Source organism: Littorina saxatilis, linkage group LG9, assembly GCF_037325665.1.
Source record: "Littorina saxatilis isolate snail1 linkage group LG9, US_GU_Lsax_2.0, whole genome shotgun sequence".
Classification (NCBI taxonomy): Eukaryota; Metazoa; Mollusca; class Gastropoda; order Littorinimorpha; family Littorinidae; genus Littorina; species Littorina saxatilis.
In genome coordinates this window covers 49,310,982-49,328,852 of record NC_090253.1, presented here as the reverse complement: position 1 = coordinate 49,328,852, position 17,871 = coordinate 49,310,982, and the positions used below count along the sequence as shown (strand labels likewise).

Below are 17,871 nucleotides of genomic sequence, written 5' to 3'. Positions count from 1 at the left end.
GACATCGTGTGCAAACATATGTCGCTATTAATGGCACAGCAAGTTTGAATGAATGAACACTGAAATATATTTTTTAGTTAGGGTACGAACATGGATGGAATAGTTTCTTTCCTTTGTACAGTTTGAGTAGTGTCAACGAAATTCTTGACACACACTTAAACCCGGGGCCTACATCCATAAATCAACCCCCTCCGACCCCCCCTCCCCCCCCACCCCCCTTCCCTCTCCAACAAGTCGTTTTAATTATTTAAACGAAACCAGCAAGATTTGATGTAACACCTGTGGAAATGTATGAGCTTTTGACAACCTTCTTTAATTGACCGTGCATCGACCTGTACGTAAATAGTGAGTAAACAAATCAAACACAGTGTTCAATAGCCAAGATAGGTTGAACACACACACACACACACACACACACACACACACACACACACACACACACATATATATATATATATACATACATACATACACAAACACACACACACACACATACACACACACAAACACACACCCATAGACACACACACACACACACACACACACACACACACGCACACAATTACATAGCAACCAACCGATTGCAGTATAACTTATACCGCTGCACCTTTGTAAACATAAATTCCAGGGCTATGACCTTCAAAACTGAATTGTTCTGTCATGATTTTAATAAACTTGAATTTGAAGTGTGTGTGTGTGTGTGTGTGTGTGTGGGCGTGGTTGTGTGGTTGATGGACGTGAACTATATTTTAAATCAATGCTCTCTCTCTCTCTCTCTCTCTCTCTCTCTCTCTCTCTCTCTCTCTCTCTCTCTCTCTCTCTCTCTCTCTCTCTTCTTGTTTTCTTTGTTTGCCTCCCCCACACACACATGTATTCGCACTGACGTACGCGTTCACATGTAAAGACACACATGCATGCACGCACACACATACACACACGCACGCACATTATTTATCTACCTTTCTATCTATCCATCTATATATCTATCTATCTATCTATCTATCTATCTATCTATCTATCTATCTATTTATGAGGTTACAAAGCTGTAGATACAAATAAAACCCAATATGAACTGCATTTGTGAATATATACTTGAACAACAAATACATTGCATATTAACAAAACATTGACAGAGCTGCTCGGTCACAATTCTTAATTAGTCCCGTGACTTAGAGTCACCATGTACCACACACTTGATTTATTTACAGAAACAATAGACAACTCAATACTGACTGAGAGGTGAGACTGGGTTTTCTTTTTCATTCATGTCACAACGTCTCTGACTGCTAAAGCATATGTGGAAGTTAATCATGCTAGATAATGACTGCAGGTACGGAACAGCCAATCATAACAGCTGCACACCCAGCTCTGAGTTTTACCGGAATGAACATGTTCAGGATGGATATTGCGTGTTTGGCAGTATATGGGTGCAATAGATTAAGTTATATCTGTTACCTCGGTCAGTGATGATGAAAGCAAGCGCCTGCTTAAAGCCCCAGTATGCCGAAAATGGTTTACAGAACGATTCAAATCTTCTCACGATAAAAACAGTTTTAGCCTGATGAAACACACTAGCTATAGCCTACAACTACCTCTAATGCCGCATTCAGAGCCAATGAATCACATTTAATGGCCATTTAGAACAAGTAAACCAGACAAGAAATCATTATGTTTATTTGTACTCTGTGACATCGGAAGATACCAGTTTGTTCTGTGCGCATGCTCTGTGCCGTTTCCGGTTCCGACAAGACGCCAGCCTTTCAGTGTTGACAGTAACACGGTCTGTTTCTTTTGAGTCTTGTCATATTTTGGCTTCGACGAAACCGTGATCACGGAAGACGTCTAGTTTTGTTTTTGTTGTGGACGTGAACAACAATATGTCGGAGTCTACGGGCACAGAGGTGAGTGTGTATACTTTTGTTCTTTCATGCGGCAAAAATCTGCTCACAAGACTTGTGATACATGTCGATCATGATGATGTCCTGGATCAACCTCATTTATAAGCCAGACGTTTCTATACATCAAAATAATAAGATTGATTTCAAGTGCATACATATTTATATGTTTGGACGTTTTAAGTGAAGAGGAGGGGGGGTGTAACGGTTACTCCGGATACCACTACACCACCCTTTTAGTTTCACTTTCGGTTCTGTGGTTACAGAAATATAGGTGGGCGTTAGATCGCATTTCTTCAGGTCTGAAAGCGAGTCATAGCTCATGTCCCAGTGGTTTTTTGTTTGAGATTTCGCCGAGGGGTAGGTCACTAGGTGTTCAGTATATTAAAATCATCCTCACTGTAAATTCGTTAGCAAGTCACTAACCACAGTTGGTTGGTTTGCTCAAGGGCGTTTGCTCTGCTGTTTTATAAATGTCATTGTGAACAGGATTTTCCCATCCGAAATTATTTTGTGTGTGTGTTCTGTGTGTGTGTTCTGTGTGTGTACACATGAAGTGTTAGTTTGAGTTCAGTAGTATTTGATAATTATATAATAAGAAATCAATTTCAGGTTGATGCGGATGTCTCTACAGCCAGTAGTGGCTCACCAACACGGGTGTACCCCCTCAGTGATGTGTCGCTGTCAGGAACCCCTCCAGCGAGGGGAACACCTCCAACGAGAGGGAGGGGACGAACTATTCGGCCCAGGGGGAGAAGAGGAGCGACACTAACAGTTACAACTACAAGAGAAGCAAGTGATGGTGGAAGAGGGAGACAACCTGATGGAAGTGGAAGACAAAGAGGTGGCAGAGGAAGGCAGAGAATTCGACGCGGTTCCAGGGGACAGTTGGCCGTTACAAGTGCGCTTACTGTCATTCGTGACAGACGTTCTAGAATGAGAGTGAGTGCAAACTTCTTTTGTTTCTTATGTGATTTGGAACATGGTGTTGTTTACTGAAGTGTTAGTGTTGTGTTACTTTTTTTCAGCCCGACCCATGGAGATTGTAAATATGATATGACATTTGTCTTCTCTCTTATTTACTGTTGCAGACAATGATTGAAACTGTTAGCGAGCAGCGTCTGCGAGAGCTGTTTGTGACCATGCTGGAGAAGTACCCCAGCTTGGTCTTCGACGTTCTGGAGCCAGCCCCGGACAGACCAGACCATGGTCACCCCCCACCTGCTGGAGAGGGAGTGCCTGACTGGTGCATCTGTGGCAAGTGCCGCATAATGCGAAAAACGATTGAAGAAGTATGTTGCCGTAAGGCAACATGCCTCACACTCTTGGCCGTAAGTCAGTTGTATGTTTGTGTTTATAGCACTTTCCATACTATCCATTTGATGCAGGTACAGTGGAACCCACATTTTCAGACCTCACAAAGTCTAAGAAATTCAGATCTTAAAAAGGAGGGAGTCTTACTCTTAAAATTGTTGTAAATTTACAGAAGTTATGAAAACAATATCGGAGAAAACAGGGTCTTAAAATGGAGTGAGTCTCCAGTATACTCAAAATGTGACAAGCCTTCAGATAGATAATACTATGTTTTCTCTCAATCTAATTTTGGTTTCCTCTTTTTTCCCAAGCTTGAAATTTACAATGCCCCCTGCATAAACATTCATCCAGAAACAGACACTTGTGAGGAAAAGGAAGGAGAAAACAAAAAAAGCAACTTTAAATGGTTTTAATATATATGTGTTTAGAGAGCAAACACATGGAAATTCTAACAATCCTGTATGCAGAACATATAAAACACATACATAAACTCAATTTCTTTACTGAAAAAAGTTAAAACCATCAGTGAGATTACATACCACACATACTTTTCAATATGAAAAGAAGAAAGGAAAAGTATATGGCAGATGTGAAACCACGGTTTCTATGTACAACAACAAATGCATATTTCTTTCTATAACAGGATTTTGAGGTCCTTATTCTGGATGAAGCTGTCCTGAGCCTGGCCAGAAAGTATCGCCAGGACATGATACGGGCAGATGACGAGGCAGACGACAACAACAGAGCCAATAGGCATGCAGCATATCGCCAGTTTATATTGTGGGTCCATGGGAGGCTTGGTGCGGGACAGAGACGTGTTATACCATCGTGTTGCGTTTGGAAGATCAGGGATAAATTTCCAGATGCATGGGGCCAATACACCGGATTTAAACCAGACCGTTTTGGCGATTAAACATGGTTAAAGCCATCCAGTATTTATAACATGTCAAATGTGTCATCTTTTCCTTGTATCTGTCTGTGGCAGTGAACAGTACAAGGCCAAAAATGGGGGCTGAAGGGTATTTTTGAGAAGAAAAAAAAAGAAAACTTTGATCTTGAAATTATGGTTAAATTTGTCACATAATTGTGTACGTGTAGTTGTAAATTTTTTTATTTGAGTCACCTAATCTAAAAATTACTTTTTTGTTGCAAACACTTCGTTTGTAATTTTTTTTAATGGTGCTCAAATCAAATGCTGTAGATACTTCCTTCAAAGTACAAAAAGTCAGATTTACAAAAAGTCTACAAAGCCAAGAAACCTGGGGTTAAAATTGCAGAAGATACTAGTGAGTAATTACAGGCATGGGAATTGTCCGCCAAACGGCGGATTTCCGCCGAATTTTGTTTTTGTTCCGCCGAAAATGCAAAAGTGTCCGCCGAAAAAATAAAGGGGGGAGGCACACAAAAAAGGCACCGGTTACTTTGGCCTTTGCGCAAAAGCCCGCGAAAACTTTCCGTACTTTGTTCACGCACTGCTACCGCCCGCCTCAGTTATTGAACTTTTATGTTTGAAAGTAAACCAGATTGCACAGATTGTGTTACAAGTTACATTTTCCTGTTTGTCTCAACAGATCAATTTTTTTTTACAAATTTAAACCATATAATACATGTATATATTTTTGTTCTTCAAAAAAGCAAAAATTGGTACATTTTTGTACTAAAAACTCTGATTCTAAAAACAGAATTTGATGGCAAACTTGGAGCTCAGATGACACCAGATTGCACTATCTGGGTTCTTTGGAGAAAATTTTTTCCGGGGGAGCATGCCCCCGGACCCCCCTAGTAAGACTAGGCGCTTTGCGCCGTCGACATGACGCTTCGCGTCTTCAGTTATAAATTTTCCGCCTTTTTTACAATTTTCAATTCCCATGCCTGAATTACTATGCCTTTCCAATGGACCGCTAATTGTTTAACGGGGACCAAAATTGTTCGTACCGTAAATATTTATGTCAAAAATCATCAAGATCTGTCTGCCCTACAGAACATCTTTTTTGAGCCGTCCTCTGCCAAACACAGTATCACACAGCTCTGTGCCGCACCCACAACAAATGAAATTGAATATTGATCAGCAACAACAACAAAATAAGAGAAAACTCAAATAGTATGGCATTATCAACGGATGCGAAACCGAAACGTGTTTGCTTTTCTGCATTTTGTGTTCAAGTGCAACTTATGAACACCCTGTTTTGCCCATTCAAAAGCTGCTTTGGCGGGCAAAAGAGCAATGATTGTGTATACAAGCTTGGAAAATACCCACAATATCTCTAACCAGCCATCACCTTCCCATTATTCCCTTGACAGAGCTAACCTATTACCCGGATACATTTTTGCTTCCACTTTCAAACGCGTTCCGTACGCCACAAAAACATGATACTTGGCGCTTGTTTTAGCCCGTTGTTTGTAGAGTTGGCATTATCTAAAAGAATTATAGAGCATGAAAGATGGAACAATTAATATTACAGAGAGCAAGATGATGTTGGCAAAATCATGTTGTCTCAAGAAACTACAAGTACAAACATTTTAGTTGGGGAAACGACAGTACTGGGTTATTTGGTGTACGAAATGACTGTTGGTCGTCCAACAAGTTGATTTAGAGATTGTTAGCGTTGTATTATATTCATTACGACATAAGTTTTTGTGGACTGATTTTTTGTTTCTAGCACTACCTAAAATCACTGTGGTATAGAAATTATACATGTTGATTACACTGATTATAATTATGTTCTGATCTTATGATGTCTTTTTGTTTAAATAAAAAAAACTAACCAAACACTCATTTTCTATTCGGCTGAATGCAAGAAAATCTGGTTTTTTTAAGGTTTTTTATGCTCTAATTATGGTACACGTTGTGGATTAAGTTATGGTGTCCATTCTGTAAGGGTTTTAACACCTTGGAATATATAGCCTAACAAAAATATCTGAGGTCAATTTTAAAGATCCTGAATCTAAGATTACACAGGCAAAATGACCTGGGATAAAGCCTTCCAAAAATGGGAAAGTCGGGTAAACAAAGAAGTAATGAGTGGATTGCAGCAGATATTTATTTTTCACCAAACACATGCTGTAAACAATTGGAAGAATACAAATTCTGTTTTGTTCTTTCAGCTCTGAGGTATTAATAATGTTTGGTCAGAACTTTCTAAAAACTGGTTAGCTAAGAGGGTTGCAAGTCTAGTTTGAAGAAAAAGCTGGTGTGCCAGAAAATCTGGACACCTGCTCAGCTGCCAGCTGAGCAGTTGGGGGCGGAGCCTGACCCATGATGGTTCGGGCAATGCGGCGGGGATCAGCATCCTCCAGGTCTCTGCTCCTCTTCATTCCGCGTCTGTCCTGCATGCGCTTGAGAAGAGCCTGGAGGGTCAGGTCTTTTAGGTAGCTGTAGTCTTTTTCCTCTTTCACAGGGAACACAGTCCACCGTCCACTTTTTTTATTGAAGCAACGGTGGTACCTACCAATAAAAAAAATGTTAGGATATATTGACCAAAGCAAGCCTTACACAACAATCACTTTACACGCTGGGTCAATATATTCGTGATTGTAACATATATTTTTTCTCCAGGTCTCTGCTCCTCTTCATTCCGCGTCTGTCCTGCATGCGCTTGAGAAGAGCCTGGAGGGTCAGGTCTTTTAGGTAGCTGTAGTCTTTTTCCTCTTTCACAGGGAACACAGTCCACCGTCCACTTTTTTATTGAAGCAACGGTGGTACCTACCAATAAAAAAAATGTGAGGATATATTGACCAAAGCAAGCCTTACACAACAATCACTTTACACGCTGGGTCAATATATTCGTGATTGTAACATATATTTTTTCTCCAGGTCTCTGCTCCTCTTCATTCCGCGTCTGTCCTGCATGCGCTTGAGAAGAGCCTGGAGGGTCAGGTCTTTTAGGTAGCTGTAGTCTTTTTCCTCTTTCACAGGGAACACAGTCCACCGTCCACTTTTTTTTATTGAAGCAACGGTGGTACCTACCAATAAAAAAAATGTGAGGATATATTGACCAAAGCAAGCCTTACACAACAATCACTTTACACGCTGGGTCAATATATTCGTGATTGTAACATATATTTTTTCTCAATAACAACGTTATGGCAACATACCTTTTTATTTTTTTGTAACACAGTTCTCAGTCTTAGCAACCCCCCACTAAAGTCTCGTGTTAGTACTTTGAAGAACAAAAAAAGGAGTATAGAGAATTTGTATAAAAGATACTTTTGGTTTACTGCAGCTTTACTGCAGTTTACATAATAGTTCTTACCCACGTTCCACACTATTGCTCACATAGTTGCCTACCCTGTGTGAAATGTACCTGGAAACATAATTGATGTGTCTTTTTTCTCTGACTGTTTTGAATAGTTTTCTCTTCATAATTTGATGTTTTATGTTATGAACAAATGTAATGTGATTGCAATTTCTATGATTTCTTTTCATGCAGAAAAAAGGGATACCATCAGCGTGTTTGTGTCTATTGATGTGGACAGTGTATGTTGGTATGTGTGCTGAAGTAACCAAGAACACAATAACCCGTAACAAGAAACAAACAATTGAAACAACATAAAAACAGCAAAATAATGACAAAACAACACCATTTTAATATATATCTTACTGGATTTGTCCATCTGGTTTTGTTTTCACACTCCTCCCCAAATGGAAGTTGTGGTCCAGAGCAGCAAGGACATTCCTGATCCTGTACACTGGAGGCGTGTAAGCATACCTCTTAGCACAATACATGAGTATGTGCTGGTGAAACACCTCCAGGTCAGCTGTGCTCCTGTGTTGTCATAATGCACAGATGTCAGATATCATGGGTCTAAGTTCATACTACTGCTATCAGTATTGTTACCATACCAAACTGAACATGCTATGCTCACTTTATCTGTGTTCTGATGCTGTTTTTAATAACTTGATAGCCCAGGTTTATTCTTTACACACGGACAAACCACATGTTAATGCAAATACTATCACCCTCTTCTCGATTCCCAGTCAATAGCCAAATTCTGGTTATCCAAAAATCGTCTACATGAAAAATATTTTGTCCAAACTAGACTAAATGTAATAAAAAGATCCCACCTTAAACGAAAACAACTCACCGGAAGTTCAAGTAGTGTTTCACTTTACTGAGAAGGCGAGGGTGCAGGAGAATGTTAGCCAGTTCCTTGATGGTATCGCTGTCCTCTCTGGCGTCCAGCCAAGGTTTGTTTCTGTCACTGTCAGACAGCTCACCATGCTGGCAGCATCCAAGGGCCCACTCATGGTCTCCTGTGATGCGGTGCAAAACACCGCGAAGGAGCTCCTTTACACAAGTTTAAAAAAAAAAGATACATACTCAAACAACCTTGCTACTAGGACTTACATAATCGATAAACTGAAGGCTGAAATATGTGGTTTAGTTACATATTGACAACAACCCCCCTCAGTTTGTATCCAGAGCAATTAGTTTTTCTATGCCTTGTTACACGAACGGATTTCATATATCTTCCTTCTTTCCTTATCTGAAATTTACCCCCAAAAGTCAGCACATTTTATATGGCAATTATATAATTAAGTGCATGGGGTGACAGCTGTTTGTTGGCCATGGAGGTCAACTTTTTAACATTTAAAGTACATGCATAGCATTAAAAAAAACATACCACAAACTGCCTGTGGTCTGTAGCTGTTCGGCAGGTGAACCAAAAATGATTCACGATGTCTTTCGTCCACTTCTGTAGAGCAGCATGTTTCCTTAGGCTTCCAAGCTAAAATACAGAAGCAATTTGTGCATTATGCATACAGCTAATTTACATACCTTTCCTAATCTATTCAATTTTACAACAATAACCATCTCAGTATTACTGCCCTTCCAATGCAAAATAAAGTTTACCAACATGGTGTCTTTTCCATATTGTTGGAAGATAGAACACTGAAGGTGAGATTATTGCATTTAACACTGTCATATAAGTTATAATGATCAGGCATGGGAATTGAAAATTGTAAAAAAGGCGGAAAATTTATAACTGAAGGCGCGAAGCGTCAAGTCGACGGCGCGAAGCGCCTAGCCTTACTAGGGGGGTCCGGGGGCATGCCCCCCCCCGGAAATTTTTTTTCTCCAAAGAACCCAGATGGTGCAATCTGGTGTCATCTGAGCTCCAAGTTTGCCATTAAATTCTGTTTTTAGAATCAGAGTTTTTAGTACAAAAATGTACCAAATTTTGCTTACATGTATTATATATGGTTTAAATTTGTAAAAAAATTTATCTGTTGAGACAAACAGGAAAATGTAACTTGTAACACAATCTGTGCAATCTGGTTTACTTTCAAACATAATAGTTCAATAACTGAGGCGGGCGGTAGCAGTGCGTGAACAAAGTACGGAAAGTTTTCGCGGGCTTTTGCGCAAAGGCCAAAGTAACCGGTGCTTTTTTTGTGTGCCTCCCCCCTTTATTTTTTCGGCGGACACTTTTGCATTTTCGGCGGAAAAAAAAAAATTCGGCGGAATTCCGCCATTCGGCGGACAATTCCCATGCCTGAATGATGCTTCCATCTTGCTTGGTTTGATTTTTGGAATCTCTTTGTTATTACCCACTGGGTCATTTGTCTCAGGTAAAGCTGCTAAGGTCTTTGCAGTATATGGGAAGGTTGCACTTGCCTTCATTCAAGGAAATAATGATCATGAAACACCCTTTTGACCTCCCAATTTTAGACCTCCCCTGTTAAGACCTTACTTTTCCAGAATGTCTGTTCATAACCTCTGTAAATTCACCAACATTTTAACTTTAAGACACAATTTTCTCAGATTGTTGAAGGTCTTAAAAGGGGTCCCATTGTGTCTGTTACTTACTTCTATTCTAACAGAAACACTAGGACATGAAACAGTTATAGACGCTTCTTTTATAAGTCTGATTTGGATCAAACATCGTATGACATAATCTAAATTCTCCTCAATTAGAACAGTTTTGACGCAGCATCACTCACTTATGTTGTCCGTCAGGTAAAATGTGAAAAGCTTTCATGAATAAACACTAAATTATCAGCTTATTACTTGCCATAAACAAAACGATTTAAATCAACCTTGTCACCCCCGTCGCGATATAACCTTGAATGGTTGAAAACGACGTTAAACACCAAATAAAGAAAGTAAAGTAAAGAAAGAAACCTTGTCACCATATGACAATATACCTTTGTTAGTTTCTTGCTCAGGTTCTTCGCAGCATGCCAGATGTCGTGCGAATGACTCAAAGCAGGATATGTGCCCTCTGAAATATGAGCAACAGTGTCGTTACTTTGTGTTTTAATTGTATAACAACACTTGGAACTGAACTAATTTAGTGCAAATGTAAGCTCACACAACAATGTATGTGTACTTTAAAAAATAAAAACCATTACTTGTCAAAAAAATGTTTTCTTCTGATAACAACCTGACAGATGTTAAAAAACCCAACAACAAAACTCTTTTTAAAGCTTTTGCCATTATTGCATACTCACTCATCACAGCTCCAATGCCTGTGTGTGCATCTGTGACCACCTCCTTCACATTGATGCCCTTCTGCAGGAGGTCACTCATTGCCCTGCGGAAGCCCTCTGTCTCCATTCGTGGCGACTTTCCGTCCGTCTCCCTCTTGTCGACAGTTTTGATGGTCAGGATTTTTTTGGTTTCACTGTCCATCAAAGTGTATGTGCAGTACTGGGCACAGTACCCAGGCGAGTCATTGCGGCCATCTCCTGCAAAAGACCAAGAAACTTACTTGCATGCAACTATTTTTCAAGGAGTGGTAACGGCCTGATCATCAATGCATTGCGGCTGGCTTGGACTTTCACTCTTTCAGACAGGATAAAAAAATTGTCAAGGGAAGAAGGGTGGGTTTGGAATCACATTACATTTTCATGCGTGACAACACTGGCCATTATTCTTTCTGCCATTTTGCAAGAATGCAAGTAGCTTCCAAAGAAGAAAAATCACACACAGATCAAATCAATGAATTACCCAAAACAACTATCTCCTTGTTTCTAATTGAGTCCAGGACCCTGGTCTGGTGATCCTTCCAGAAATCATCGATCGTTGGAACAATGTAATGGCCCTGAATCTGGAAGAAGGACGTCCTTGAGAGCATCTTCAAGTTCAGGTGCTTCCCCAGCATTTCGATTTTGCCAAAATTGTTGCCCGATGTCACTATTGCCATTGCCAAACGGAAGTCCCCGCTGTGAAGGCGCCTGTTGAGAATGGGCTGGGAGCACCAGGTGTTGCTCACATGACCACTATCGCATACCTGTCAGAAAAAAACAGGATCGTAAGATTTTCATTGGAACCAGAGAGTTTTCATGAGTTTGTTTTTTATGGACATGACCATGACTGTCACAAATAATGGCTAACTTAGTGCATTCTTTTGTATCCTTAATCAATCAAAATTCAGCTGTTCAGACGCTGATTCTCTTACTACTCAGTGCTGTCAACTAAAAAGGGTCTATTTATTGTGAATTATATATCTTGTGATCCAGTCTTACCCATTTGACGTACAAAGCAGAGCCCACAAAACTGTGCTCAAGTGTGACTGGTTTGCCACACTTGTCACTGTCAGCTATGCAGGTGGTGATGGAGGTCAGGGCCAACTGCTTGACCTGCTCAACGGAGCAAAGGGCCATGGGAGAGCTTGCCACCTTTTCGCATTCCAGCTCATGTACCAGGTGGATTCCTCTCCCAATGAAGCCTTCCTCCTCTTCTTCTTCCTGAGGGTCCTCTTGCTTCAGTTCTCCAAAAAACATCTCTTCGAAGCTCACCTCTGTTGCCTCTTTCTGTACTTCCTCTGGGCTGAAATAAGTGAAAACAGTGTCACCAAAGCACATAAAGGGATGGCCATAAAAAAATGCATTCAAAAGTGTATACAGTGGAACCCCCCTTTTAAGACACCCCCCCCCCCAATTTAGGACCCTGTTTTCTCAGCTTTCCTCTTCATAACCTCTGTAAATCTTCCCCCATTTTAAGACTCCATCCTTTTTAAGACCTGATTTTTTCAGATTTTTTGAGGTCTTAAAATGGGGATTCCACTGTATATGTGTGCCTCTGCACTGTAATGTGTTTTAGATTTATTCAAGCTACAACGTCAACGGTAGACAGCTACTATGTTGAAGGCACTGTGCTGGACAGCTAGTCTTCACGGATTCGGTTGGCCTACTTCTGTATATCAATAACAATTAATCTATATTAAACCAGTCTGACAATCACAGCGCATGACGTGCAGGAAAAGTAGCGTGCGGTGCCAGTGAGACGTAACATCATGAGTCAACTTAGAAAAGAAGTGACTAAAATATTTAGCCATCTTTATTATCGATTTTGTATTTTTCGTCAAATTCACAACATCCTGCTGTTGCCTATGTTCTTTCAGATCAACACTGCTCGCGTGAAAGAGAAAAAACCTATAACACTTTGAAATTGACCAGGACACTATAAAGTGGGACAATTCATAATGAATAGATATAGTCCGTCCGGGTGACCAGCAGAGGACGTTTTAAATCATTTTTAAAAAATCCAATAAACTTTTGCATAGTGTCTACAAATAAAAGTTGTTGAGGACGATTAGTACTATCTTGTCTGAAAAGGGTTAAGCACTAGAGTCAATAGTTTTTGTTGTACTCTGGTAACATTTTTAGCGATGTGACCAAAAGTGGGTAAATATTAACCCCGGATGAGCCTCAGTGACGCATAACGCTGACCTAAGCCAGCCAGGTGTGCCGCGTGAGCACGTTTTTCACACCAATTCTGTAACATTGCATTCCTCTGAGCGTAAAAGTTAAATCTAAAAAAAAAAATACAAACACGAGAGTTCAAGAGTTCAAATGAATATATTATTTATTTATTATGAAGAGCTTATATAGCGCGAACCACAATTAACTGTGCTCTCCGCGCTCTACATGCTGTTTGAAATGGAATTTTTTACAGATAGACAAACAGACATTTTTTACACACAATATATAACGTATTCACATCGACCAGCAAACTTCAAGCCTATTAGGCGAACATTCACCTTTCACGGCCTATTATTCCAAGTCAAACGGGTATTTGGTGGACATTTTTATCTATGCCTATACAATTTTCTCAGGAAAGACCCTTTTGTCAATCGTGGGATCTTTAACGTGCACACCCCAATGTAGTGTACACGAAGGGACCTCGGTTTTTCGTCTCATCCGAGTATTAGACTTTGAGGTAAAGCGTGGGGCTCTTTTGGGGTATACATGTGATAATTTTTCTTTCAATTTCGGACAATTTCACGTGTACAGGGCTTAAACCACAATAGATATTTGTTTGTTTGTTTGTTTGCTTAATGCCCAGCCGACCACGAAGGGCCATATCAGGGCGGTGCTGCTTTGACATTTAACATGCGCCACACACAAGACAGAAGTCGCAGCACAGGCTTCATGTCTCACCCAGTCACATTATTCTGATACCGGACCAACCAGTCCTAGCACTAACCCCATAATGCCAGACGCCAGGCGGAGCAGCCACTAGATTGCCAATTTTAAAGTCTTAGGTATGACCCGGCCGGGGTTCGAACCCACGACCTCCCGATCACGGGGCGGACGCCTTACCACTAGGCCAACCGTGCCGGTTCCACCACAATAGATACAAACTAGTACTTTTCACACAAAATAGTACTACTTGCCTATAACAACTTTTGTTCTTAAATACATACCAAAATATCATTTGTTTATTTTTAAATAATTTAAAACGTCCTAGGCAAACGACAAGAAGAAGATTTAAAACGTCCTATATTGGTCCTTCGAACAGACAATACAGTAGTCTAAGCAACAACCAAAAAGACCTTGGATACAGAAAAATAAAACAATGATAGCACTTCCATACCAACGATGAATTTAAAACTTATGAACAAGACTTTCAACAACTTACAGAATGGCTTCCAGCTTGGTTCATACTCTGGATCATCAGGATCCGCTGTCTCTTCACAGTCTGACTCAGACTGCAGGGTGATGTCAATAGAAGTCAAGCTGCAAACAGTGTAAAAGGATGAAAAGTTTATCCTAGCACAAGCACAGATATTACTTTCCAGGCATAGAAAGGACAATGTTTGTACAATCTAACTACCTTACGGTTTTCTAGTATCATCGCACACACTTACATTTCTTTCTTACTTAATGTCACAAAATAACTTTTAAAATGTTATTGCCCTGGTGGATGCCAAAAACAAAAATAAAAAAAGCTTACTTAAACGGATCAAGGAATGATGCTGATGGCCGTCTCAACGCTCTCGCAGCCCTTGTTTGTGTAGGTGGAGTACCTCTGCAACAGATATGTATCATTAATAATTATGTGATGAAATATCAGGCTCAGAAAATACCACCCACTTGCACAAGAAGATGTACGATGAGAAACAAAACAAACAAAAATAGAAATCTTCCATTCAGACCTTCCCAAACCACACAAAACTACTACCCATAATGATCATGGCAATAGTGCCTGAACATGCATAAACAAACAACAAGAAGAAAAAAGGAAACAAAACAAACAGGCAAATTTCCTTGACTGGGAACTGAACCCAGATCACTTCTGTGGAAGCACTATCATCCTACCACACCAGGTGGGCTTTCGAAGAAATAAGGGGAGTATACAATCTAACGTTGGACTGTGTCGTCCATGATGAAGCGTCATTTAGAATCTTTCATGATCAATATCTGCTACTCATACTCAACAGACATAAATGTCAGCTTGTCAGGTGGTGATGGAAACTGACCATGACTGGCATGAAAACACACAACAAATGGGAGGGATCGGTTCAGAAATGACCATTTGTATGATGTTGACCAAAGTGGCATAATATTACATGTATATACATACTCAGGGAGAAAAAAATGAAGACAGAAATAATAGATGGAATGGAAGCTTCTTGCTTTGGCAGCATGCACTGCTGTGCAAACCGTGCCATTTACTTCTAAGCCCCAGCACCGAGTGGTCAGATAAGGGACGACAGCGCGCTGCCTCAGACTAAAAATAAATGTTGGTAATGTGCACTGTGTGGGCTCGCTGTTGAGCACACAGAACCAAGCCCTGACCTGTGACTGGTCCAGAGTGCAAAATTCGAGTTTCTGCCTGCTCTCTGCTGGGGCAAAAACACCTTGTGTCTAATTTTACTGCTACCTCCAAGCAATGCCTTTAGCACTATGGCAGTGTAAACAGTTTCTGTCTCAAACCGCACACAACGTAGGAAGACCTATTCTAGGCACTTGCATGCAATCAATATCATAAACCTGGTTAAAACACTCACACATTCTGTAAATACTGCTCAGTTGTTTTTCACACTGCTAAAAATCACAGGAAACGGAAGAGCAAAAATAACTGTGAGCCTCATGTTCAATGGTCCGAATGTAAGAAGTTTGGCCAATCACAAAGCTGGTTTCAGAACCACTCCTATCCGCTACAGTGTATTGAGAAGTAAGATATGGTAAATGATGCGCTCGGCTTTTATTTCTTATGAGGAGGAGATACAGAAGACAGAAAAGGCCTGCTCACTCGACAAATCCCAGCAAAAATGTTGATGAAAATTATGACTACCAACTTCCAAAATTAAAATCATTACTATAATAATAGTGATCATTCTTTATTGCAAGACAACTAAAGCAGTGGTGGAGCAGATGACCATAAACCACATTCCGACAATTTACAAGAGTATCGTTGTTAAATACTAAAAGGCCCTTCACATGTCTCTGACAGTGCATACATGTGTTCTCTGCAAGACAGATACATAGATGATTCACACAATGCCACTTCTGCTTTTCTTTCTTTCGCAGTTTCACACACTCTCTCTGTCTTACATGGGGCGGGGATATAGCTCAGTTGGTAGCGCGCTGGATTTGTATTCAGTTGGCCGCTGTCAGCGTGAGTTCGATCCCAGGTTCGGCGGAAATTTATTTCAGAGTCAACTTTGTGTGCAGACTCTCTTCGGTGTCCGAACTCCCCCCCCCCCCCCCCCCCCCCCCCTCGTGTACACTACATTGGGTGTGCACGTTAAAGATCCCATGATTGACAAAAGGGTCTTTCCTGGCAAAATTGCTTAGGCACAGTTAATAATTGTCTACCTATACCCGTGTGACTTGGAATAATAGGCCGTGAAAGATAAATATGCGCCGAAATGGCTGCAATTACTGGCCGTATAAAATTTCATCTCACACGGCATCACTGCAGAGCGCCTAGAACTGTACCCACGGAATATGCGCGATATAAGTCTCATTGATTGATTGATTGATTACATTGCAGTGGTGATAACTTGTGTGTGGGAAACCAGCAGCAGATCTAAAATTGCACCGCATAAAAAAGCATAATAGCACAATGATAGGAAGGAATGCTACACATGCAAGAGAAGCTAGCTGCTCCCTTTGATTTGACACTGATAAAACATCTTCACTTTTCCTCTACATGTACATTCAGGCTTTCGTCCTTGGATTTTGGGCGACCAAAAAGAGAGGAAAGGAAAGATAAGCAGAGATGTTTATAGTATTGTTACTGCTTGAAGTTGATGATTCTGTTAGTAATTTCACAACAAAGAGATGATTTTGTTTGCCATTTCACAGCAAATAGTGAAAGAGACTTACCCCTGCTTTGGGCCAACCTGATCTTCACTGTCTGTGGTAAGAATTTTCTCAACACCAGACAACTGGCCTTCACTGAAATAAATTGGAACAAAACTAAGCTTTACACAGGTCAGTGACAAGATAACTCGCATGTTTACTTTTTGAAAACAACAAAAAACGTGATCAACATAAAAAAAAGCCAAATAAACATCCTGTAAAAAAACAACAAGACACAACCTACAAAATATGAACTTGACAACTGTAAAGTACATGATCATAGAATTATATGGTTCAATACCAATTCCTCACACAATTTTTAATTTTTTAATTTTCAATTCACATTTATTGCACCTTTACATTCAAAACTTAAGTCTTCATACCTCTCAGATTCAGCTGCAGATATTTCTGACATTCCAGGTGTTGGGTGGCCCATGTGAAATAAGTGCGTGGTGGTTGCTGGAGTTGAAGTAAGTACCCCTGAGGTACCTGGGACGGGCTCTTTTTCGGAAGCAGCTCTGTAAAATACAACGCACTGTGTCACTCTAAAACAACCTGTATATATAGGGAATGCTAAAAATTAAAAAAATGAAGCAGGTGGTACCATGGCAACTGTCATTAGACGCAACTTGTATGTAGTGGGGAAATAGCTCTTTCTGTAGCGGTGCTGCGTTCAATAATACTTCTACTACTTATAAATCGCTATCAGTGTGGGTTCGATTCCCACATTTTTTGAGGAATTTATTTCAACTTTGTGCAGACTCTCCCTGGTGTCTGCGCACCCCTATGTGCTCACGCGCATGCACACGATAAAGAACCTAAATTCACAGCGAAAGTCTCAGTGCTTGGAAACATGAATACACACATGCAGGAAAAAAATGGGTAGTGCCTTGACTTTATCATTGTATGGCAGCTCGCTTTCCCCAGGAAGAAAGCAGCCCGAATTTCCATGAGGGTAACCTAACACTGTAACTGGATTATATAAATATTCCTTATCCCTAGACTTAGCAGAAATCATTCATACTTGTTCACAGTTGGAATTGGATGCTTTTTAATTTAAATTTTAGTCTAAATATGAACCTTTTTTTTTTAACAAATAAAATTCAATGCTAGTGCTTA

At 40.3% G+C, this 17,871-nt stretch overlaps 4 protein-coding genes across 5 annotated transcripts in view; 3 read left to right on the top strand and 1 right to left on the bottom strand.

Annotated features, from left to right (window-relative positions):
• Positions 1–17,871, top strand: part of LOC138976335 (E3 ubiquitin-protein ligase TRIM56-like) — an 88,239-nt gene that overhangs the window by 8,505 nt on the left and 61,863 nt on the right. The window lies entirely within an intron of this gene.
• The window catches only part of LOC138976323 (E3 ubiquitin-protein ligase TRIM56-like), an 85,969-nt gene that overhangs the window by 45,459 nt on the left and 22,639 nt on the right, over positions 1–17,871 (top strand). The gene's annotated exons all lie outside the window — the stretch shown is intronic.
• On the top strand, positions 1,493–4,225 carry LOC138976938 (uncharacterized). The gene is made up of 5 exons (XM_070349832.1): positions 1,493–1,901; positions 2,508–2,837; positions 2,987–3,241; positions 3,853–3,989; positions 4,195–4,225. Exons 1-5 carry the CDS (start codon positions 1,878–1,880, stop codon positions 4,223–4,225), a joined length of 777 nt encoding a protein of 258 aa, XP_070205933.1. The 5' UTR covers positions 1,493–1,877.
• LOC138976308 (uncharacterized) lies at positions 3,604–17,270 on the bottom strand (the record flags this gene model as incomplete). Of its 2 annotated transcripts, none has more annotated exon segments than XM_070349159.1 (10): positions 3,604–6,654; positions 7,811–7,975; positions 8,295–8,497; positions 8,835–8,939; positions 10,360–10,436; positions 10,666–10,902; positions 11,165–11,447; positions 11,683–11,986; positions 16,777–16,848; positions 17,136–17,270. In XM_070349159.1, coding segments are annotated over 10 exon segments (1,855 nt in total), but the record flags the coding sequence as incomplete, so codon positions are not given.